The 25,553-nt window shown below is 43.3% G+C and overlaps 1 protein-coding gene across 1 annotated transcript; it reads right to left on the bottom strand.

Annotated features, from left to right (window-relative positions):
- Positions 1–9,380: 9,380 nt before the first annotated feature.
- On the bottom strand, positions 9,381–24,244 carry TMEM50A (transmembrane protein 50A). The gene is made up of 7 exons (XM_075850519.1): positions 24,138–24,244; positions 20,366–20,468; positions 16,118–16,230; positions 13,556–13,623; positions 12,870–12,962; positions 10,939–10,999; positions 9,381–9,681 (listed from the first exon to the last, which is right to left on the bottom strand). Exons 2-7 carry the CDS (start codon positions 20,456–20,458, stop codon positions 9,636–9,638), a joined length of 474 nt encoding a protein of 157 aa, XP_075706634.1. The 5' UTR covers positions 20,459–20,468; positions 24,138–24,244; the 3' UTR covers positions 9,381–9,635.
- Positions 24,245–25,553: the final 1,309 nt, after the last annotated feature.

Here is a 25,553-nt window from a genome sequence, read left to right as displayed (position 1 = left end):
CCGACGCCAAGGTTGAAGGACCTGTGGGTGACGTCATCACTCCCAGCCAGCTTCTTTCACTGCAGACACACAGCGTGACGTCACCCACAGGTCCTTCAACCTTGGCGTCGGAAGAGAGAAGACACCACAGCTCCAGTTGAATTTGCAGCCGATGTATCTTCTTTGTCCGACGACAAGGTTGAAGGACCTGTGGGTGACGTCACGCTGTGTGTCTTTAGTGAAAGAAGCTGGGTGGGAACAATGAGAAGTGTATGATGCGGATTCGTCAGCGTCATACACTTCTATTCACAACGCCCAGTTAGTAAAACAAGTAAACACGCCCAGTTGGAAATACGAAAAAAAACACGCCCAGTTGTCCATTTCAAAGCTCATTTGCATAAATATAAAATTGCTCATAACTTGGCCAAAAATGATCGTTTTTAAAAAAAAACTAAAAACTTTACTGTTATCTACATTGCAGCGCCGATCACATGCAATAGGACATAGGGATTTGATCATCTGGTGACAGAGCCTCTTTAAAGAGGCTCTGTCACCAGATTTTGCAACCCCTATCTGCTATTGCAGCAGATAGGCGCTGCAATGTAGATTACAGTAACGTTTTTATTTTTAAAAAACGAGCATTTTTGGCCAAGTTATGACCATTTTCGTATTTATGCAAATGAGGCTTGCAAAAGTACAACTGGGCGTGTTGAAAAGTAAAAGTACAACTGGGCGTGTATTATGTGTGTACATCGGGGCGTGTTTACTACTTTTACTAGCTGGGCGTTGTGTATAGAAGTGTCATCCACTTCTCTTCACAACGCCCAGCTTCTGGCAGTGCAGACACAGCCGTGTTCTCGAGAGATCACGCTGTGACGTCACTCACAGGTCCTGCATCGTGTCGGCACCAGAGGCTACAGATGATTCTGCAGCAGCATCGGCGTTTCGTAGCCTCTGGTGCCGACACGATGCAGGACCTGTGAGTGACGTCACAGTGCTGCACTGCCAGAAGCTGGGCGTTCTGAAGAGAAGTGGATGATACTTCTCGTCAGAAAGCCCAGCTAGTAAAAGTAGTAAACACGCCCCGATGTACGCACATAATACACGCCCAGTTGTACTTTTACTTTTCAACACGCCCAGTTGTACTTTTGCAAGCCTCATTTGCATAAATACGAAAATTGTCATAACTTGGCCAAAAATGCTTGTTTTTTAAAAATAAAAACGTTACTGTAATCTACATTGCAGCGCCTATCTGCTGCAATAGCAGATAGGGGCTGCAAAATCTGGTGACAGAGCCTCTTTAATGCAACAAAATCCGAATGTATGCCACAGTTTGTGCTTAACCGCTTCCCGACCGCCCACAGTAAATTCACGTTGGCGCTTGCTGGGCTCTGTGCAGCGCCAACATGAATTCACGGTGGGTGTTAAAAGCACGATCCGGGTGTCTCAGAGTAGCGCTGACCCCCGGATCGCGCTGTTAACCCCTGCCTCTGGTCCCGGAGACATGATCGGGACCTAATTGGTTCAGGTCCCGATCATGTGATCGCAGGGAAACTTTGTTGTAGCAATGAACTGGAAAGTTTGTTACTGTAACAAACTGGAAAGTTTGTTGCTACAACAAACTTTCACAGGGACTGATTGCAGGTGCTGCAGTCGGTTGCATGGCAAAACCAGAGGCCATACTACAGCCTCCGGTTCTGCCATGCACGGCAGCCTATGAGAACCAGCCGGAGGCCGGTCCTCATAGGCTTCCTGTCAGTGTGACTTTCAGCGTCACACTGACAGTTTATAATACGTTACACTACCTAGGTAGTGTAATGTATTATAGCAGCGATCAGTGCTGCAGGTCTTCAAGTAAAATGTCATTTATAGTGCACAGTGAACACTGTAAAAAAAAAAAAAAAAAGACAAAAAACATTGTCAGAATTTATGTTTTTTTTGTCACTTTGCTTGACAAAAAAATCTAATAAAAAGTAACAAAAAAAATAAATCGCATGTACCCCAAAATGGTACCAATGAAAACTACATATTGTTCCGCAACAAATAAGCCCTCACAGAGCTCCTATGGAAAAAACTAAAAAAGTTCTGGTCCCCAAAATTTAGCGACAGAAATTGTGCAGAGCGTTCCAAAAGCGGATAAGATCAGGCACCATTTATCAGTACGTCACTGGCCACATGTCTATGAATTATTATTTATTTACCGCATGATTATACCCTCTTATTATGCCCTGATGTACTCTGCCCAGCTTACATATACCCCCACATTATAAACTGAAATACCAGCAAAACCCCAAACAGAACTATTGCCAAGCAAAATCTGCACTCCAAAAGCAAAATGGCGCTCCCTCGCTTCTGGGCCCTACAGTGTGCACAAACACCAGCTTACATCCACATATATGACATTTTATATCCGGGAGAACCCGCTCAACATTGTATGAGGTATTTGCCTTCAGTGGCACAAACTGGGCACAACATATGCATTAAAATGGCATATCAGTGGAAAATGTCAATTTTCACTTTGCACCATCCGCTGCGCATTAACGCTTTTGCGCACCACGACTTAATAGTATATCGTTAAAAAAACGGACATACCCTGAGCCTTCTTCACTCTCCAGGAGAGAGAAGACGAAGGCCTCATGCACACGAGCGTGAATCACGTCCGTGTGACGGCCGTTAAAACAACGGCCGTTACACAGACTCATGCATTTCAATGGGGCCGTTCACATGACTGTTGTTTCAACGGAGTGTGTGAACGCTCCTTTGAAAAATAGGACATGTCCTATTTTACTGCGTGTCACGCATCCCTCCATAGACTGTAGTCTGTGGGGGATCTGTGACAACGCGTCCCGTTCGGGTCCACCTCGGACGTGGAAATCTGTAGTTTTTCACGTCCGAGGTGTGCTACGCTCGTGTGAAGGAGCCCTAAAAAGTTTAAACAAAAGCACCTTTTCTGCAGCTATAACAAGCACACTGGCTCCGTTATCCCTGGGCAGAAGCCGACGGAGGGAGAAGGAGGGGGGAGAGAATAGTGCAGACTGCTTCATTGTGAGCAGAGCTGCACTAGTAATTTTAGTTTAAAATAAAAAAACAAGTTTGTTTTATGAAACTAAGTCAAAGAGGTGTCGGCACTTGTAAAGAGAGAAGACAAATAGATTAGTGCAGAGCCGCTCACGAAGAAGCAGCTCTGCCAGGGTTGCCAACCTCCACTTCAGTAATTTCTGGACAACTGAGCTAAAATTCACGGACAGACCAAAATTTTTACGGACACATATCGTAATCATTGCCTATGCATTGTGTACTGTGCTAGGAGTGACTCACCAATCACAGCTCCGCTTGTAGCTTTCCCGCACTAACTTAGGTGACTTATTCTAGCTACAACTTGTCTCTGCAGAATTTGACACACAGACATGTTAGTTTCTCGCTTTTCTGGCATCCTCCCCTCCTATACCCAATCCTCTAAACAAACTCATATTCCACAGTGCCCCAGATGGTAATAATGATCCCTCAGTGCTCGACACAATAAAAGTGCCCCAAAAGTAACAGAGCCCCCTTCAGATAACACCACACACAGCCCCCCTTGGAGATAGTGCCACACAGCCCCCCCCCTTGTAGATAGCGCCACACAGCCACCCTTGTGGATAGCCACACAGAGCCCCCCTTGTAGATAGCCACACACAGCCCCACCTTGTAGATAGCCACACACAGCTACCCCTTGTATATAGCCACACACAGCTCCCCCTGGTAGATAGCCACACAGCTCCCCCGTGTAGACAGCCATACAGCTCCCCCTCTTGTAGATAGCCACACACAGCCCCCTTGTAGATAGCCGCAGCCCCCCTTCTAGATAGTGCCCCCTTGTAGATAGCCACACAGCTCCCCCTTGTAGATAGCACCACAGCTCCCCCTTGTAGATAGCCACACACAGCCCCCCCTTGTAGATAGCCTCACAGGCCCCCCCTTCCTACCGCTACCACTCTGCCTGACATGACTCACCGTCAGGAGGAGGTGGTCATGCGGCGAAGGATCACTTTTGACTGGGGTCGGTGACGGCACAGGACTGGACCAGTCCAGTCACCTGACCACATGTCAGGTGACTGGATTGGTCCACTCCCGGCACCGACCTGACTTGGCAGCGGCCGGCCTGCATATTTTCAGATTCCGCAGAATCTGAAAATATGCCCGGCTGCAGCCTACTATTTCTTTGCACTGCGCATGTACATTTTGGCGCATGCGCAGTGCAAAGTCCCAGGAGACTGCAGAAAAATCCCGGATGGGTCTTTTTTCTGCCGGACGCTACGGACGGCAGAAAAAAAAACACCCATTTTTGCGGACTGTCCGTAAATTTACGGACGGTTGGCAACCGAGCTCTGCACTCATTAAACCCTGATGCACGCTGCAAACGTCTATATACATGCTAGCTGTATGGGGCATTGGCAGTTAGGCACGTATATAGCCGTATGGCAGTCGTGAAGGGGTTAATCACTTTTCCCATAATACAGAATTGTGAGGGGAAAAAAAAAACCAAACAAAAAGCGGTGACTGATCGTTTGGCAGCATTAAAAGGGTTCTTTCCATCTTAAAGCAGACACATTCTCCAATGGAAATCTGTAGAAGTTATGAAAAGAGCATAGCGCTACTCGCGTCACTCTTACGTAACTCCCTTAGACTTTAATGGAGAGGACCGCACACAAGCACAGCCATCTCTTCATTGAACTCTGTAAATAATGCAGAGGCCAGAAATTGGCAAACAGAGGTCTGTGGACCTTATTCTCCGGATAGCTGTGGATACGTCTTAAATGCCTGAGATGGAAATACCCGTTTAAACAATCACCTGGACTTCAAAGATAATGAAGTCAACTGAGAAGCCTCTCAAACTTTCGTTTAGTTTGCTGCAAGAAAATACTCCCTTTATGCCATGCTAAGGAAACATACACACATGACTTGTATGGTGGCAGCCTGGGCAATAGGCACTTCATGTGCCTCTGTATGGTGCATTCATACAACACCGTATTACAGAGATATTCTCACGTAATCGCAATGCTTCTAGGGGAGAATACCTCCATAATACGGCATCCAATGGTGCATGCCTTGCTGGACTCTATTTTCTTAAGGAGACATGCAGGGTTTTTTCTCTTGGATTCAAATGAAGGCATAGATGTAGAGCAAGGCACCCAAGAATTCTATGGGTACTATGATACGGAATCATAAAATGGCCATGTGCAAGAGCCCTAAATCTTAGCTGCCTTAAAAGGTAACTAAACTTTTAAAAAAACTTCTGACATGTCATAGTGATGTCAAGTTTTGATCGGTGGGGGTCCGAGCACTGAGACCCCAACCAATCGCTAAAACGAAACGGTAGAAGCGATCGGATGAGAGCCGTGCCACTTCGTTTCTTAACGCCTTTCATGTCAGAATTTTTTTTTAAACTTTAGTTACCCTTTAAGTTAAAGGGGTCTGTCGAGTTAACAGACTACTTTTAAAAATCACTTGTGTAGCGGAAAGCGAATGTTTACCCAGCTCCAAAGATTCCTCTTGTGGTGGCTTCAGGTAGCCATAATTTAACCATACAGAGTTTCCAACACTTTAAAGATATAATTAGAATCTAATCAGCAGGGCCGGCTACAGGTTTATGTGGGTCCTTGGGCGACAGAAACTTAGTGGGCTCCTATGCGGTGCAACACGAGCGGTGGCAGTATAAAGGCAGAAACATAATGCCAGAAGGGTGTAACCATGGCTCACTCACCAGTTACATGTAAGTCATGGGCCAATGAATCCAGGTGGTGCCGTTTCTGCGATGTGTGAATCTTGATGTACCTGTTACATGGAAGTTGTGATTTCCGGAAGACCTGGTATCTGTAGGCTTGAGTATTTCAGTACCTGGAGGAATTATGGTATGTGCACACGGTAGCAGGCTTTTACGTCTGAAAAGACAGACTGTTTTCAGGAGAAAACAGCTGCCTCGTTTCAGACGGAAATGCTCCTCCTCGCATTTTGCGAGGCTTCGCTGACAGCCGTAAATTTTGAGCTGTGCTTCATTTAGTTCAATGAAGAACGGCTCAAATTACGTCTGAAAGAAGTGCCCTGCACTTCTTTTGATGAGGCTGTATTTGAAGGCTGGGTTCACACGACCACATTAACGTCCGTAATGGACGGACGTATTTCGACCGGAAGTCCCGGACCGAACTCAGTGCAGGGAGCCGGGCTCCTAGCATCATAGTTATGTACGATGCTAGGAGTCCCTGCCTCTCCGTGGAACTACTGTCCCGTACTGAAAACATGATTACAGTACGGGACAGTTGTCCTGCAGAGAGGCAGGGACTCCTAGCATCATACATAACTATGATGCTAGGAGCCCGGCTCCCTGCACTGAGTTCGGTCCGGGACTTCCGGCCGAAATACGTCCGTCCATTACGGACGTTAATGTGGTCGTGTGAACCCAGCCTTACGCGTCGTCGTTTGACAGCTGTCAAACGACGATGCGTAAATGACAGGTTGTCTGCACAGTACGTCGGTAAATCCATTCAAATGAATGGGCAGATGTTTGCCGACGTATTGTAGCCCTATTTTCAGATGTAAAACGAGGCATAATACGCCTCGTTTACGTCTGAAAATAGGTCGTGTAAACCCAGCCTTAGAGGTAAACGTGATGTTGATAATCTGCCCCTACCAATACCACCTATACTGTCCCTTACAAGGCACCAACCCCCAAAAAAAGGCAACCTTTAAGACCGTAGTTATGGTTCAGTTTTAGTGCCACCTTTCTACTCCCTACACAGTAATATCTCCCTATGTGCTCCCACACAGTAGTAATGTCCCATTTTTGCCCCTAAAGAATAGTAGTTCTGTTTCGTGTCCCTATATATTAGTAAGGCGCCCTTTGTGTCCCTATATATTTTTTAGGTCTCCTTTGTGCCCCGTTATATTAGTTAGGCCCAGGGGTGCTGCTAGGGTCTTAAAAGATCAGGGGCACAAGCCCTGAGACATATAGTTACCCCCCGAAAAATAAATAAACTTTTACATACATATCGGAGATAGCATATCTAGAAGACTAAGGCGCCTATAGCTACACTGCTGGATATAATTGGATGCATTGTCTCAGCAGACAGTGTCATACATGATAGGCTTAGATACATAGCCCCAGCAGATAGTATCACACACGATAGGCTTAGATACATGGCCCCAGCAGACAGTATCACACATGATAGACTTATACACGGGGCCCCAGCAGTAGGTATCCTTGTACTAACATATGTCCACCCCCCAAAAAAAAAGTATGTGTATGTGTGTGTGTATATATATATATATATATGAGACAGCATATCTATAGCACTCTGACCCTATAGCTATGGATAGGATTAGATACAGCAGCACAGCAGACAGTACCACACATGATGGGCTTAGATATAGGGCTCAACTCGCTGACATTGCGGCTCCTGCGCTGGACCCAGGAAAGGTAAGTATAAGAATTGTTTTGCTTTTTTATGTTTTAATCAAGCTTTTTTATTCTCAATAAAAGGGTTAACGATGGTTGTGTGGGGGTTTTTATTTCAATAAAATATTTCTTCCATGTCCTTGTATTTTTTTAAACTTTATTACTACCGCCTTAGTAATGGCCGCTGGCTGATTGACAGCGTTCATTACTAAGGTGGGCTTAGCGTTAGCCGATGCAGAGGCTAACACTAACTCCAATTATTACCCCGGTACCCACAAGGGTTGCCGGGAAGAGCCGAGTACGGTCCAGTAACCGCTGTAGCGATGGGTGGGAACTGGGGCACCCACTGGCTGGTGTTATTAGACTGGGAAAAGCCCAAATGGTAATGCTAGCCTGCTGCTGCAGTGTTGTATCTGGCTGGTTATGAAAAATTGGGTGGGAACCCCACGTCGTTTTTTCCAATTATTTTAAAAAATAAATAGAAAAAAAATGACGTGGGATCCCCCCCATTTTTCATAACCAGCCAGATACAACACAGCAGCAGCCTAGCATTACCAGGCTGGGAAAGGCCACTGTTTTTGGGCTTCCCTAGCCTAATAATACCAGCCTGCGGCTGCCCCAGTGCCCAACCATTGCTGCAGATGGTCGGATACTGGATCGTACCTGGCTCTTCCCGACGGTGGTGGGTACCGGGGTAATAATGGGAGTTAGTGTTAGCCTTTTTACTGGCTAACATTAACCCCCGCCTTAGTAATGGATGCTGTCAATCAGCCAGCGTCCATTACTAAGGCGGTGGTAATAAAAGTTTAAAAGAAAATACAGAGACATAAAAAAAATATTTTATCGAAATAAAACCCCCCACACAACCCTCATTAAGCATTTTATTGAAAATAAAAAAAAACGTCATCGAAGGAGTCCTTGAGTCCAACGACCAAACCTGTAAAAAAAAAAAAAAAAAACACAAAAAAAATTAGTAACACATGTGGTAGGCTTAGATACAGGGCCCATGTGTGATACTGTCTGTTACACCATGTATCTAAGCCTACCACAAGGTAGGCTTAGATACAGGGCCCCAGACGACAGTAATCGTATAATGTATGAGATTACAGTCTGCTGGGGCCCTGTACCTAAGCCTAACATGTGGTAGGCTTAGATACAGGGCCCATCAGATAGTATCATACATGGTCATACATACATACATGCCCCCAAATAGAAGTTAGTCCGTTGCCTGTGCTCCCATATAAAAGCTAATACCCCATATCCCCCAGTTTGGTGCCTTTGCTCCAATAAAAATAATTAAAAAAATCATTAACTGTAGACGTCCATGGTGCGAGGCAGCAGATTGCAGAGATGAGAAGATAAAAATAATTTAAAAAACCTCACCTAACACGTTCCCACGATGAGCTGAACGGTCCCGTCACCGTCTTCTCACTGGTACTTGGCGCCGCTCGCAGTAATCATGTCAACGTGACATGATTACATCATCTGCGCCGCAATGCATTGTTATTGTGGATGCGAGCGGAGCCAAGTACCAGTGAGAAGACAGTGACGGGACCGTTCAGCTCGTCGTGGGAACGTGTTAGATGAGGTTTTTTAAATTAGTTTTATCTGCTCATCTCTGCAATCTGCTGCCGCGCACCATGGACGGCTATAGTTAATTTAAGCAGGTGGGCGGTGTAAAGCACCCGGCGGCCGAGTGGGCCCCTACAAGAGCAGTGGACCCCGGCACTTGCCCAGGTTCGCCGGGTGCTGACGCCGGCCCTGCTAATCAGCATCAAATTTTGGACCTATTTAGATCAGAAATATATGGTGTTCAAGGGTGGACATTCACTTAAAGTCTAAATAAGCAAAGGGGTGTAGAAGGTCAATTAATTGAATTGCTGGAGTTCTGTTTGTAAGTTTTATCTTGTAGTACGCCTTGTATGTTTGCCTCATTCATTCAGCTATTAAAATAAAATCTCAATCCATATTTAAATATCAGTATTGTCTTTTATTAAATGCTTTATTTATTCTTCTTACAAAATCCTCACATAGAAACCAGAGAACATCTCTAATAAAACAAAAAGTGCAAGGGCTTGCATTAAGTTTTTGACAGTTTGCAATACAAGTATTTATCCAACATTCATGAGTAGCATAGAGTTTGGAGTCTCAAAAAAGTCTTATATATGTTTACTGGGAATGTGCATTAGAAAAGATGCAAAGAGATGTAGACTGTCGGTGCTTTTTATTGCCATAAATCTTCAGTCCTGCCAAACTTGAAAACCAGCCCCCTGAGAAAGAAAAAAATAAATAAAAATCTAATTAGCATTATGAAAGGTTATCAATAGCATGCTACAAAAAAGTATTTCCCACTCAATGTCCCCTATTATTAAATATTTCTGACACTGCATGCTTTTTACAACAAAATGTAGCTTATAAAGGGAACCTGAACACAGTTTTAAAGGAGCTGTCCAGTCCTAAGAAATTGATGGACTATCCTCAGGATAGGCCATCAACATCTCATCATTGGGGTTTGACTACTGGCACCCCCACTGATCAGCTGTTTTGAAGGGGCCGTGTCGCTCGCACAAGCGCTGCTTACCCTTCATTCCGTACCTGATCTGTGAATCGTCGACACACTTGTAGCAGCGGTTCACAGTATTAAAGCCTTCTCCCACCGATCAGATGTTGAAGCTGAGGATAGGCCATCAATTTCTAATGACCACTTTAAATTATTCGATTATATAGAAAACCGTTATACAATAACATAGCACTCTATTTAAAAAAATAAAAATAATAAACAACCTGATTGGCCTTACCATGTATATAAAGTAGTAACCACTAAGGTTGGAAATTTTTCATTGTTTTAAAACACTTTTGTAGCGTTAAAATGTCCCAATTATTGGTGAACGTCATATTTTCGCTAAAATTTTCAACCTTTTGCTTCTGGGTGGAGCTAGCCTAGAGGAGGAGGTGCCACCAACACCCCAGCAGATTTACTATAACTTACGCCAGAAATATCAATATCTGTGGCGTGAATAGTCAAAGATGCGCTAAATTTATTAAGAGGCGTGCGCCTCTTAATAAATTTGGCCCATTTTACTCCAGCGAAGTCTGGATTAAGACTGGTGTATGAAATGCAGTCTAAGTAAATCTGCCGATTAGTTTCTACAAGAACAGACAGGAACAAAAAAAAAAAAGGAGGTGTTACAAAGTTCATCATCGAAGTACCCAGACCCTTTAATAATGAACTGTGGAAAGAAACCAGCAAGTCCTCCTTTCCCCTGCAGTAAAATAAAACATTACATGGAGCCCTTTGTAAAGCACAGACACTCCGGTTCTTCAGAACAAGGGTATTTTGTTTTTTCTGGATTAGCTGCTGTGTGTGCACATGGCCTAACATCCAATGTTCCAATACCACTTGTTGAGTTAATTCTCTGCACTGTGGAATGTTATACTATATGGATTTTTGCAAAACTGCCAACCTCTTAAACACAGTGTTATATAGGATTTAAAAACATACAATGGCTAAAAGCATATTTACTCACCCGAAAAAAATAAAAGCATTTTGAAAAAACACAGCTATCCCGGGATACACCACAGTGGCATCTGCAAGAAAGAAAAAAACAAAACACAATTCACATTGTTCCATCTTGTATAAGTGAGCTTTCAATTGGTTATATTAAAAGGTCGACAAGAAGGATAGAAGGAGACGACAAGAAGGATAGAAGGAGGCGACAGGAAGGATAGAAGGAGGCGACAGGAAGGATAGAAGGAGGCGACAGGAAGGATAGAAGGAGGCGACAGGAAGGATAGAAGGAGGCGACAGGAAGGATAGAAGGAGGCGACAGGAAGGATAGAAGGAGGCGACAGGAAGGATAGAAGGAGGCGACAGGAAGGATAGAAGGAGGCGACAGGAAGGATAGAAGGAGGCGACAGGAAGGATAGAAGGAGGCGACAGGAAGGATAGAAGGAGGCGACAAGAAGGATAGAAGGAGGCGACAAGGATAGAAGGAGGCGACTAGGATAGAAGGAGGCGACAAGAAGGATAGAAGGAGGCGACAAGAAGGATAGAAGGAGGCGACAAGGATAGAAGGAGGCGACTAGGATAGAAGGAGGCGACAAGAAGGATAGAAGGAGGCGAAAAGAAGGATAGAAGGAGGCGAAAAGAAGGATAGAAGGAGGTGACAAGGATAGAAGGAGGCGACAAGAAGGATAGAAGGAGGCGACAAGGATAGAAGGAGGCGACTAGGATAGAAGGAGGCGACAAGAAGGATAGAAGGAGGCGAAAAGAAGGATAGAAGGAGGCGAAAAGAAGGATAGAAGGAGGCGACAAGGATAGAAGGAGGCGACTAGGATAGAAGGAGGCGAAAAGAAGGATAGAAGGAGGCGAAAAGAAGGATAGAAGGAGGTGACAAGGATAGAAGGAGGCGACAAGAAGGATAGAAGGAGGCGACAAGAACGATAGGAGGCGGCGACAAGAAGGATAGAAGGAGGCGACAAGAAGGAGGCGACAAGAAGGATAGAAGGAGGCGACAGGAAGGATAGAAGGAGGCGACAGGAAGGATAGAAGGAGGCGACAAGAAGGATAGAAGGAGGCGACAAGAAGGATAGAAGGAGGCGACAAGAAGGATAGAAGGAGGCGACAAGAAGGATAGAAGGAGGCGACAAGAAGGATAGAAGGAGGCGACAGGAAGGATAGAAGGAGGCGACAGGAAGGATAGAAGGAGGCGACAGGAAGGATAGAAGGAGACAACAAGGATAGGAGACAACAAGAAAGAGACTGTCATATGACAGTCCTACAACGGAACCATCCATAGAATACATTGTGACAAGGAATTGCACCAATGTTGCATTTGATACAATTTGGATGACAGTCGCACACCTGTTCATTTCAATAGGAAACTTGAACAACTTCTTAATGCTTCTGCAAAGAACTAAATTTTTACACAAGAGGGGAAAAAAATTAATCAAAAAAAGGTTCTATATGTGTGTCACTAATTCCCGTGCTTTTCACTTTGTGGAGTTCAAGGATGCTTGATCCTCGGGTTAAGGATGCCATGTTCACTTACAGAGGAATTTTTGCATATTTTCCCTGCAGATTTTCACCTTCCATTGAAATGAATGGGAATTTTTTCAATTTTACAGGAACCCCCGACAGGTTTTTTGCTATCGTTTGTCTATCCCACGGATCCTCTTCCTGCCGCGCTGATCTTCTGTTTGTGTCCACGTAGCCCCGTTTTATTTTGGTGTCACTTGGTGATCTAGGCTACATAGACACAACAGAACTTGAGACAGCAGCGGGAGCAATTTTAGAACAGGAAGGTCCGCAATGTGGTTCACTGGGGAAAATCTGCAATGAAATCATAGGACGTAATCATGTATGTACCACGTGTTCTGTGGTTTGATGCGTGCTATGAAAGTGGTGTGACTCTTCTCTGAACTTATATCTATGAGCACATTATGGAATAGAACTTACTTTGTGCCACATAACCGCCGAACAATATCCACATAGAAGCAATCAAGGAGCCAAAGGCCAACATGAAACCAATGAAAAGCCAAATTCGAGCACCTAGAAAAATGAAAATGGCAAGCACAAAAAAAGGTTTACCAATCATATACAGAATCCTATTAGCTGAACTAAATGTGGCTGCTATCATATAGTAATCCGCTCACTTCCCAAACCATTGCTATATTTAATGTTTACAGTAGTGAAGTATTAGGGTTTCATCACATCAACAATTTAAAGAGGTTATAAAAAAAAAAGGTCTGCTTTTCTTCCACTTCCGAAAAAGAGTCACTCTTGTCCATCGGCTGTCTGGTATTGTAGCTGACTATATTGACTTGAATGGGGATGAGTTTTTTTTGTTTTTTTTAAAGTAGAACTTTACTCAAATTTCTGACAACCCCCTTTAAACAGTGCATTCATATTGAGTAATGCAGTCTATAGTCATTTTACTTCAAGTGCTTCTTATTAGGACTAGGAAAAGTTATATATAACAAAGCGTGTATGTATATATATATATATATATATATATATACATACACACATACACACACACATATATACACATACACACACATATATATATATATATACACACACACACATACATACATACATATATTACAGTGAAATACAACATGAAGAGCCCCTTTTATTACCGGTTTGTCCCAAGCATCCCTCACTATAGCCATCACCACGAACCTGGCCATTGGACACTGCATTTATCCTAAAAAATAAAATGATTTGAAATGAACAACTTTATGTATTGTTAATTTAAAATAACTTATTTGGGGAATTGTAAAATCACTATCATTCTTTTAAAGAGGACCTGCCAGCTCTCCTAAAACATCTATTTTAGAAAATAATTGTATTTCCAATGAATTAATGCTGGAGCACCATTTCTTTAAAAACTCTAATGGAAACATATGAACAAACTGACTAATAGGCTTTACCATTCCCCTTTGACTAGGAGCATGGTGACAACCAAATGTCAATTCATGAATACATTTCCAGGAGGAATAACAGAAGAACTACACAACACAGTATATGTTTCAGAATTATTATTTTATGTGGAATACATGTATTTACTAAAATAGACATGTCAGACGCCCCCAGTGTCTTGACAGCAGGCAATGCTTCGTCTACAGCGACGTCTTTTGGCGTTGCTGGGGAAAAGGCTGATTAGCGCTTGTCCTCTAAGCAGTAGCTGCAACTTACAACTCCTGAACTTAAAGCAGCCTCGAGAACACAGCTGGGATTGGAAAACATTCCGACCCCAGCTGTTTAACCCCTTGATCTCCGCGGTCAATGACCGCGGCATGATCAAAGGGAACTCCCCTATTCGATCACGTCACTGGAAACCTGGTGAAGGACCCTACGGTTGTCTGTTCAGTTTGCCTTCTGTTAGGGCACACCATGTGCTGCCTTAACAGAAGCCTGTTTCATAGTGACACAGTGTAATGTATTAGCATATAGGAGTATGCTAATACATTATAATTAAAATATAAAGTTGTATATAATGTGCTCTTAATGGGATTTAAAAAAAAAAAGGTAGCAAAATAAATTTTAAAAAGTCTGACCAAAAAAGTCATTATTTTGCATTAAATATATTTTATTGCCCATACATTAAACAAAAACCCAATACATATTAGTTATATACTTGAACATAATAACCTGAATCATTTAACAGGTAATTTAGCGTGAAACGTGAACAGGATAGAAAAAACTAAAAAAATACAAAAAACAATGCAGAGAATTGCTTTTTCCTATATTCACGCCATAAAAAAAATTTATATAACTTACACAGGGAATTTTTTCTATCCCCAAACAGCGCAAAAAAAATAAAATTTCTCCCGTATAAAAAAAGGCCTCATACAGCCACATCAATGGAAAAATAAAACAGTTATGGCTGCTGAAAGGCAGAGAGGCAAAACCTGAACATTTTAGATGGTTAGGGATTAGGGATGCGGCCTATTTTGGTCTTCAGGACACCGCATAAAAAATAACTTTATGAGGGCTTGTTTTTTGCAAGACAAGTAATATTTTTTCAATGCCACCACATAGTTGTAAATATAACTGATTAACTTTTATAAAATATTGTAGGGGTGTATCAATGAAAAAAATTCTGTTACTGTGCGGTATTATATGGATCGTTGCAGCGATACCAGAGATTTCTATATATATTTTTCACTATTTTTGCACTAACAGTATGTCATGGCCTCTAAGGGGCAGTATGGAGCAGGCTCACGTGCTAAGCCTGCTCTATACTCTGCAGGTGTTGACTGTATGTTACAGCCGACACTTCACGGTTACGACCGGGTTCACGATCCCAGCTGTTTAGCCACTTAGATGCTGTAGTTAAAAGCGACTGTGGCATCTAAGCTGTTAGAAAGAGAAGGGTCCCCCGCCGTCACCCCATCGGCCCCACCGTGTCGTGGTAGCGGAGTGCCTATGGTTGTCATGGCAGTTCAGGGGCCTAATGAAGGCCCCCAGGTCTGCCATATTTGTGCTCCTATTAAGCTCTGCCAAAGTATTGGCATAAGTATTGCAGTGTATCGTAACAGCGATTAAATTATGTACAAAAAATATATAATAATGTATAAAATAAAAATAATTCGCATTGCCATGTCCGTTAAAGTACGAACTATTACAACATAACATTATTTAACAAAATTGCTGTTCTTGGTCACCTTACCTCCCAAATAAGATGGAAGTGATCAAAAAAATCTATGCGCCCCAAAATGGGGCCATTAAAAACTACTCGTCTTGCAAAAATACAAACTCTCATAATAAAAAAGTTGTGGCTTTTGGAAGGCAGGGAGGAAAAACTGAAAATGACTGTGGTGCCAAGGGGCTCTAAGGGAAAATGGATTTAATTTTTTTATTTCGCTATTGACAAAGACATCTAAGGAGGTAAATGGGCATGTTCGGAGGTATTTCCGGTCCCAGCAGTTACAGAGGAATTTGGTTGCTATTTACAGCCAGCACCCGCCGGTCATGGTGCGGGCACCGCTCCTGGCCGCACACATCACCGTGATGTAATAGCATGGCAGTTCGCAGGAACGATCTGCTCGCCATGACATACCAATAAGCCTTGGGGCAGGAAGGGGGTTAAACATTTTCAATAACTATAATGCTATATCTTGTGCAGTGAAATTTTAGCATGATGTAAGAAACAGCTTTTAAAACATAAAGAAACGAAAGTGAATGTGGTCACTTACATTAAAAAGGCCACGGTGGCTATTACCCCACAGGCATGGTATGAGTGAGTCAGATCTTTTTCAGTGGGGTATTTAACAGCGGCATCAATGATGATCCACCAACCTGTGAAAAACTAGATTTGCCACATACAAATTAATATCACAAATAAATTAATTTATCGCAACACAACAGATAGGACTTGGTTTTATAAAACTTTTTTTCCTGCATTGCCCCTTTGTTTTGAGTGTTTTAGAACAGGAAGAATGATTTCTCATGCTTCATGTTTCCATGCTTCTCCTGGTTTGTACTTGCACACGCCATTACATTTGACGTGGCTGTGCAAGGTATTGGGGGCAGTAGATAGGCCATCAATTTTAAAAACACAGATAACCCCTTTAAAGGTAGTTTGTCATTATATTTTCACTTCCCAAACCACCATAAAGGGAAGAATGGTAGTTTTTAAAACAAACCTTTCTTGCACAAGTCAGTCGATTGTTAACCATAAAAAAAAAATGCTTTTATTCCTCTGGGTGTTGTATGCAAATTAACCCTGTAGAGTCTTGCAATCCTGGAAGTGTCCTGCACTCTACGTGGTTTCTGCTTAGAAGGTAGGACACTTCCTGGATTGCAGGACTCTTCAGTGCTCATTTGCGTCAGGCGCCCCGACGAATAAAAAGAGCATTTTTTATGGTTCACAATGGGCCGACTTGGGCAACATAGGTATGTATGGAAAACGATCATCCTTCCCTATATAGCAGTATTAGTGTTAATGCGAAAATTTAATGACAGACTCCGTTTAAGAGTGGGCAGCACATGACACCAGAGGTCTACCTGGAGTGCTGCTGGAGGCGGTATTGCAGGCTACGTATGCCAAACAGAATGAGAAAGACAAAAGGAGGAGTTGCTGCATAAATGATGCACGTTACTGGAGACCTTATCAAAATAGAGAACACCTAATATAGATACAGTAGGTGTAAAAAATGAAACCCTTTTAGACAGAGCAATGATCAGCCGAACAAGCGCTCGTACGAAAGCTCGTTCCCAATCATTGCCCTGTGTAAAGTGCAGCGATCAGCCACGAAAACAGCAAACGCTTGTTTGTCGGCTTATTGAATCTTTTATACCGGTCAAAAAATTTGGTACCGACGAGATGCAAAATATATGAGGATAAACGATCACATTAAAGGGGTTATCCAACTTGTCAAAAAAAAAAAAAAAAAAAAAAAAACCTGTGTGCCCATTGATTTCACTTGCCAATGCCTCTTGTGTCAGTATTTCTTTGATTTTTGATTGTTGGCAGAGGTGCTGTTGTTTAATTGTGCCACTGCTGTATGATGCGGTCCTTCTCTGCTTGAATGGAAGTGGAGACATGAATTGCTGCAAAATCGCACCATTTTGCCACAATTTTCCATACATTTTGACCGAAAACTCAAAAATAAGCAATTTACGCTATGCAGCAAGTTTATTAGTTGATTTAGCCATGTTTAGATGCTACGGTCACGCCACCTGTCATGTACATTACAAAGGGGAGGTGAAGAAAGCTAGATCCCAGCCAGGGCAAGAGGCACTGATCCCGTGTTCTGCTCTTGTCTTTACAAACACTGACAGAGCTGAGAGGGGGGAGGCGGTGGGAAGTCATCACACGGGATTCCAGAGAAATGGGATATGGAGGAAGGCAGAAGACAAGTGAGTGAGTGCCGAGAAAGCGCAGGGAGGGGGGGGGGGGGGGTGCATCAGATACCAGACTCCAGAGACTTGGAATTCTTGGGGGAAGCAGAAGACAAATGACTGCCGAAAGTGGGACGGCAGGCGAAGACAAGCAGACACTTGAGACATACAGTAAAAGACAAGAACAGCAACGCTGCACATGCTGTCCTCTATGTACCCCATAGTTATCTGCTGCAGTGATAGGAACATGACAGCTTAAAGAGGCTCTGTCACCAGATTTTGCAACCCCAATCTGCTATTGCAGCAGATCGGCGCTGCAATGTAGATTACAGTAACGTTTTTATTTTTAAAAAACGAGCATTTTTGGCCAAGTTATGACCATTTTTGTAGTTATGCAAATGAGGCTTGCAAAAGTCCAAGTGGGTGTGTTTAAAAGTAAAAGTCCAAGTGGGCGTGTATTATGTGCGTACATCGGGGCGTTTTTAATACTTTCACTAGCTGGGCGCTCTGATGAGAAGTAACATCCTCTTCTCTTCAGAACGCCCAGCTTGTGACAGTGCAGATCTGTGACGTCACTCACAGGTCCTGCATCGTGACGGCCACATCGGCACCAGAGGCTACAGTTGATTCTGCAGCAGCATCAGCGTTTGCAGGTAAGATCGACTTACCTGCAAACGCTGATGCTGCTGCAGAATCAACTGTAGCCTCTGCTGCCGATGTGGCCGTCACGATGCAGGACCTGTGAGTGACGTCACAGATCTGCACTGTCACAAGCTGGGCGTTCTGAAGAGAAGAGGATGTTACTTCTCTTCACAGCGCCCAGCTAGTAAAAGTATTAAAAACGCCCCGATGTACGCACCTAATACACGCCCACTTGGACTTTTACTTTTAAACACACCCACTTGGACTTTTGCAAGCCTCATTTGCATAATTACAAAAATGGTCATAACTTGGCCAAAAATGCTCGTTTTTTAAAAATAAAAACGTTACTGTAATCTACATTGCAGCGCCTATCTGCTGCAATAGCAGATAGGGGCTGCAAAATCTGGTGACAGAGCCTCTTTAACTGTGTGATGCAGGCTTTAATGGGCATTGCACTGGCTACAGGAATTGTCCCATGATCTGTGACTATTCGTTTGGGGGTGTCCCTGTTGAGAGTGCTGTAGTGACGTTGCGTATTTTGTGGACCCAACTAGAGGAGAGGGACATGTGACCATAACACGAAACGTCACTACTACTGGAAGCAAACATCGGCCAGTGCATCACATGACTGCAGTTCGGAACACAGCTCCTGGGCATCTCCGCTAATGAACGTATACTAGGAAGTGGTTTATTTGGCCATAAAGCCACTATTGAAATATATTTTTTAAAAGTTGAATAAACCTTTTAACAATCATTTGTCCCCATGAATTGCGATAATTGCTCCGTCTAAATGGTGCAAACAAGTGCCGATCGACATGTTGTATCGTCGATTTATCTTGCCAAAGAACTGCACGTGTAAAACCACCTTTATGCTACATTCACACGACAGTGAAAAACGGCCGTCACACGGCCATTTTCAGAACAATAGAGTTCTATTGGGTGTATTCACACGGCCGCTTTTTTAACGGCCCGTGAAAACTGGCCGTCAAAAAATAGGACATGTCCTATTTTTGGCCGTTTTTACGGCACCAAGGCTCCCATAGAAGTCAAGGGATCAATTTTTACCAGCCGTTTTTTAGGAATTAATTCTCGTAACGGCCGGTAAAAACTGATCCTGGCCAAGGAGTCCCCGCACACAGCGCTACTTTGAGCGCTGAGCCCGGGGAAGCCCTTGACATTACCGTCCATACATGGACAGTGATGTTGGGCTTTCAACTGTGGAGACTCCTGTCTCCCTCTGATCCCCCCTGTAGATAGAAACCCCCCCCCCCATAGATGGCACTCCCCTCCCACCCCCAGATAGCGCCGCTGTAGCTCCTTGTTGGAGAATAATCCTCGGCCGACGCTCTGGCCACAGGATTCCGCTACTGGAGAAGCCCCTGGCGACACTGTCCACATATGGACAGTGACGTCAGTGGCTACCCCTGGAATCCCCTGCCAGAGCGGAATCCCCTGCTGACGCTCTGGCCAGGGGACTCCGCTACTGGAGAAGCCCCTGGCGTCACGGTCTATCTGTGCTATTGACATGGGGGTGCTATCTAGAGTGGGGAGGTTTCATCTACAATGGGGGATGCTATCTACAGTGTGGGGTGGTGCTATCTACCACATGGGTGGTGCTATCTACAGGGGGGTTGGTGCCATCTACATGGGCACTGTGTCACTGTATGGGGGTGTGTGTGACACTACAGGGGACACTGTTGTGCTATCTACGTGGGCACTGTGGCACTATGAGGGAACTGGCACTTCATAAGTGGGCACTGTCACTTTATATGTGGGCACTGTGGCACTATCTGCAGTGGGCACTGTGGCACTATGTGGGCACCATCTACAGTGGGCACTGTGGCACTATCTACAGGGTCATTGCAGCACTATCTACATGGGAACTGTGGGGTTTTCAGGGGGTTTGGACAATGAAACCAACAAATTAAATCCATCCATGTGAATGTAGCCTTACTTACAAGAACTCCAGCTCCAATAGATGCAATCGTGTTCCTCTTTTCACCCCAGTCTATGCACTCTGTACAGCGTAAAGCGTCAAAAAAGCCAGACATTTTCAATAGCCTACAAACAGAAAACAATAAGCATTATTACATAACGTAAACCATATATGGCAAGACATAGAATACAACTAGATGTCTGTCCCAATAAAGCTCTGTTCACATCTGCGTTGGGGTCCCGTTCTGAGGTTTCTGTCAGAACGGGACCCTGAGCAGACACAAACCGACACCGACGGAAACCAGAGTTTTCCATCTCCATCACTAATGATTTCATTGGTGACGGAGCCGGTGCCCCTGGTTTCCGTTTGTCTCTTTTGTGCACCGTATCAGTCGTTTTGCCGGAAGCAATAGCGTAGTCCATTACAACTGAAAATCTGCAACAATTTACATTACAATACATGTAGATGGGGTTTTTAAAATTCCATCCTCATGTAGAGGGAAAAAATGCTGCCGATTTTTACATCTCCAGCATGGCAATACTGTAGCAATGTATCGGGTAAAATTTTGCTAGTAACTTACTGAACTATAATACGGTATATTTACATGTGGCAGATTTGTTGAAGAAACTAAAAATCAGTTCTACAAATCTATATGAAGTTTTTTCTTCAGCGGGTACATGGATTTCTGCAACTTTATTCAAATTAATGAGAGTCACAGAACTTCTGCAACAAATCTGCAATGTGTGAATATACCCTTAGGCCGGGTTCCCACGGGTCGGATGCGCAGCGTAAAAATCCAACCTGGAACCCGCAGCATCTTCCGTCCGAAAAGTCGTACCACATTGCGTAATTTCTGCTGTGTAAAAAAGTGCTCATACTTACACCCTCCCTCCTTTGAAATCCACTCCAGCCTCCTACGATGACATTGCAAGCCATGTGACGCTGCACACTGTGATTGGCTGCAGCGGTCACATGGGATGAAACGTCATCCGTGAAGGACGGACTGCAGGAAGTAGGGCGTTCTGGGTATGATTTTTTTATTCCGGAGTTGCAATTTTTGTGGGCAATCGCTGCAATTACGCCACAAAAGTTGCAGCACTTGGCTTTCTGTTGCGGGTTTTGCATCCGCAATGAATTAAATGGGGAAAACCCGCAACAGAAAATCAACAAAAACGCAGTATAAATTGACATTGAATTAAATTCCGCACCGCAGGTCAATTTATTAACATTTACGCTGCGTTTTTTTTTCTGCAGAGTTAGCATGAGATTTACTAAATCTCATCCACTTTGCTGCTACTTTAAATGCTGCGGAATTTCCGCACACAATTCCATTGCGGAAATTCCGCAGCGTTTATGCTATGTGGGAACCCGGCCTTATAGTCTTTGATTTTTAATGGGGCTTTCCCTCTATTAAAGGCATTGTCTGATGAATACTCCAAATTGTGCTGTATGAACATAATAGAGTGGGTCCCACGCTCAGAACAACCCCTCGATGATCAGACCCTACGCGTCTATGCATTACATGGACAATCAGTCACCGCAGGAGAAATGTCTGGTCAGAAGCGGCTTCCCCAATGATAAAAGCCGGCTTCCATTTAAAATGGGGTTGTTTTTATGAGACAGCACCTTTAACATCTATCAGCTATCCACAGAATAGGTTACATTACTGGGGGTTCCGCTTACTAGAAACATAGGGAACAGTTTTTGAAGCGATGGCCAAGTTTGCGTGCGGCCCACTTCATAGAAGTATATGGAAGATATGTAAAAAAAAAAAAATGGAGTGGACTCCAATGGTTGGACCCTCACCGATCTCACTTTTTACCGAAACTGCGACATAGGCCTCTAAGGGAGCCTCTGATGTATATTATACAATCCATGCATGATATAAGGATAATAAAAAAACAAAATATTTCATGCAACAAAATAGAGCTCTATGTTAATACAGTAATACTTGATTTCTTTATGACATTGTCAGGGCTGTAAGGGAATAATTGTCTTGGCCCTTACATTGAGAATTCATCAACAGATGGAGGATATCATAAAACAGGTTGTGTCTACCCACAGCAGGGCCAGGAGGCCCTGGTAAGTGGAGGCCCCTGATGAAAACATGGCGCTATCTGGTTGCTATGGAACGCTTTGTCCACTTCTTTGAGGATGGAGTTGCCTGCGAGGACAAAAGCTTTCCAGGTGTTCACCTGTAGCTTAAACTAAAATAACGGCGTTATAGAGGGTCAAAATAACAGTACCATGTTCATTATAGAGTCTAGATAATACCGCCACAGACTGTCCAAACAACAGGGACGAACTGCAGGGCCCCATGCACACCGTAATACGGATCCGTAATCATCAGCAACTTATTCACAAATAAGGACCGGTATCTGCAAATACCACCCGTAGTGCATCCATATATACGGATCCGCAAAAAGAAGAAAACCACAAATGATGTGCAACATCTGCAAACCTGGTGTCGCCCAGCAACGCGTCCATAATTACGAGCGGCTACGGGTGCACATCCATAGCCGTCCACAAATACAGAAGTACCCATAGACATCTATGGGGAGTCTGTGCCGTAATTGCGGACAAGAATAGGACATGTTATATATTTCACAATCATTTTTACGGAACGGACACCCATCCGTTAAAATTACGAGTATCCGTAGCCCATAGAAATGAATGGGACTGTAATTACGGATGAAAAATACGGTCGTGTGCAGGGGGCCTCGGGAGGAGGGTGGTAGAGACCCCAGTGTATTTGTACCCTTATGTCCTCCCTATAATGCAGCCCTGGCTAAATAACAAAGAAATCAGGGCAAAAAATTACGTTTGTAAAAGGAGGAAGTCCAATACATAATATATCCAATATGAAATTCATGGAGATTTCCCTGTCACACTGAAGTATTAGAACATTCCTGGTTTAGGAGCGAGCGCTCATGTGACTTCACATGACAAGGACTGCAGCCCAGAGGACTACACAAATAATAGGGATTATTAATACAGATACTAACAGGTTTTTACTAGTTTCGGGATCATTTCTGTACTGGATGGTAATAATACATATATCAAGTCCACAGTAAAGGTCCCTTTATACAACATAGTCCAACAATAATGGGAATGGTCATTCACCCTCATAATGGTCCCGTGTATAATACATAGAAATAGAAATTATGGCTTGGGAAAGAAAGAGTTAAACGTGACCTCATGGATGGCATCTTTACAATACTGCTATACATGTATGTTACACTCCATCATCACTGGCGATTACGCAACCTACAGAGAGGGGACGACCCACAGACATTGGAAGAAGGGTGGACGGCACCAAGCACCAGTCAAGATCTGCCAACGGCACAAAGATCAGCCAACAGCCCCAACACAAAGATCAGTCAACAGCCCCAACACAAAGATCAGCCAACAGCCCCAACACAAAGATCAGCCAACAGCCCCAACACAATTGCCCTCTATTACATTGGTCAGACGTTAAAATGTGTGCACTCAGTAATACAAGACTCCATAGAAGCTATACAAATTTAAAAATCCAACATGCTTTAGCCGCTATCCGTCAGCAGCTCTGGAGAGTCAGACATATCAATCGTAACCACAACTCTATCCCTAAAAGAGACAATCGACTCTATATTTAGCCGTCCTGTAAGTCTCATGACAAAGGACGATCAGGGCGGAGGACATCAGACAGTGCGGCCAGCATTACTATTTATGTGACTAACATAGCAGCCCCTGCACGCTGATATATAAACCCCCATTATTAGTCATAGACATATAACAATGTACACAAAACAGACCTGCCCGGTCCCGGCGACAGATAAACAAACTGCACGGATACAGTGACGCAGGAACGCTGCGGGCCAATTCCCAGCGAAGGAAGCTGACCCCGGAAGTCACCGAGCGGCCATCTTGCTTATGGGCACATACCCGATAACTGGACGTTATGAGTGCTCTGACCGGGAGTATTAACCTTGACTAAACTCGTGTACATAAACAGATGGACGAAGCTTTAGCACATGTTTGTTCTGTCACAAAACTTGAATAGGAGGAATCTATGTGACATAGTTTTAAACGTTTTATTCTCTATTCAGATGAGAAATAAAGTTTGTGCTACCACGTTTGTGTCTTTTTTTTCGTAATAGTATATAGTAGCAAGTATAATGCCAAAATGGGATGCCACTGTATGCCAACTGTATACTTTTTTTTTATTTTTTATGAAACCATCAAAAAGATACAGTTGGCATCCATTTGACTTTTTTTTTAAAAAGGAAAGTGAAAATTGTTTCTCTTTATTTTCTGCAGACTGTTTTAACCCCTTCCCGCTTTGGCCACTTTTGACCTTCTTGACAGAGCCTAATTTTTCCAATCTGACATGTTTCACTTTATGTGGTAATAACTCCGGAATACTTTTACCTATCCAAGCGATTCTGCGATTGTTTTCTCGTGACACATTGGACTTTATGTTACTGGCAAAATTTGGTCGATACATTTAGTATTTAATTGTGAAAAACACAAAATTTTTTCGAAAAATTGCAAAAAATTGAATTTTTCTAAATTTAAATGTATCTGCTTGTAAGACAGGCAGTTATACCACACAAAATTGTTGCTAATTAACATCACCCATATGTCTACTTGAGATCGGCATAGTTTTTTGAACATCCGTTTATTTTTCTAGGACGTTACAAGGCTTAGAACTTTAGCAGCAATTTCTCACATTTTCAGGAAAATTTCAAAAGGCTATTTTTACAGGGGCCAGTTCAGTTGTGAAGCGGCTTTGAGGGACTTATATATTAGAAACCCCCAATAAGTCACCCCATTTTAAAAACTTCACCCCTCAAAGTATTCAAAACAGCATTTAGAAAGTTTCTTAACCCTTTAGATGTTTCACAGGAATTAAAGCAAAGTAGAGGTGAAATGTACAAATTTCCTTTTTTTTTTTTTGGGCAGAAATTCATTTGTAATCAATTTCTTTTGTAACACGGAAGGTTTTACTAGAGAAATGCAACTCAATATTTATTGCCCAGATTCTGCAGTTTTTAGAAATATCCCACATATTGCCCTAGTGTGTTTATTGACTGAAGCACCGGCCTCAGAAGCAAAGGAGCACATAGTGGATTTTGGGGCCTTCTTTTTATTTGAATATATTTTAGGCACCATGTCAGGTTTGAAGGGCTCTTGCGGTGCTAAAACCGTGGAAATCCCCCAAAAGTGAA

The sequence above is a fragment of the Rhinoderma darwinii genome, chromosome 2, assembly GCF_050947455.1.
Source record: "Rhinoderma darwinii isolate aRhiDar2 chromosome 2, aRhiDar2.hap1, whole genome shotgun sequence".
NCBI classification, from domain to species: Eukaryota; Metazoa; Chordata; class Amphibia; order Anura; family Rhinodermatidae; genus Rhinoderma; species Rhinoderma darwinii.
This window is presented reverse-complemented; position numbering and strand designations above follow the sequence as displayed.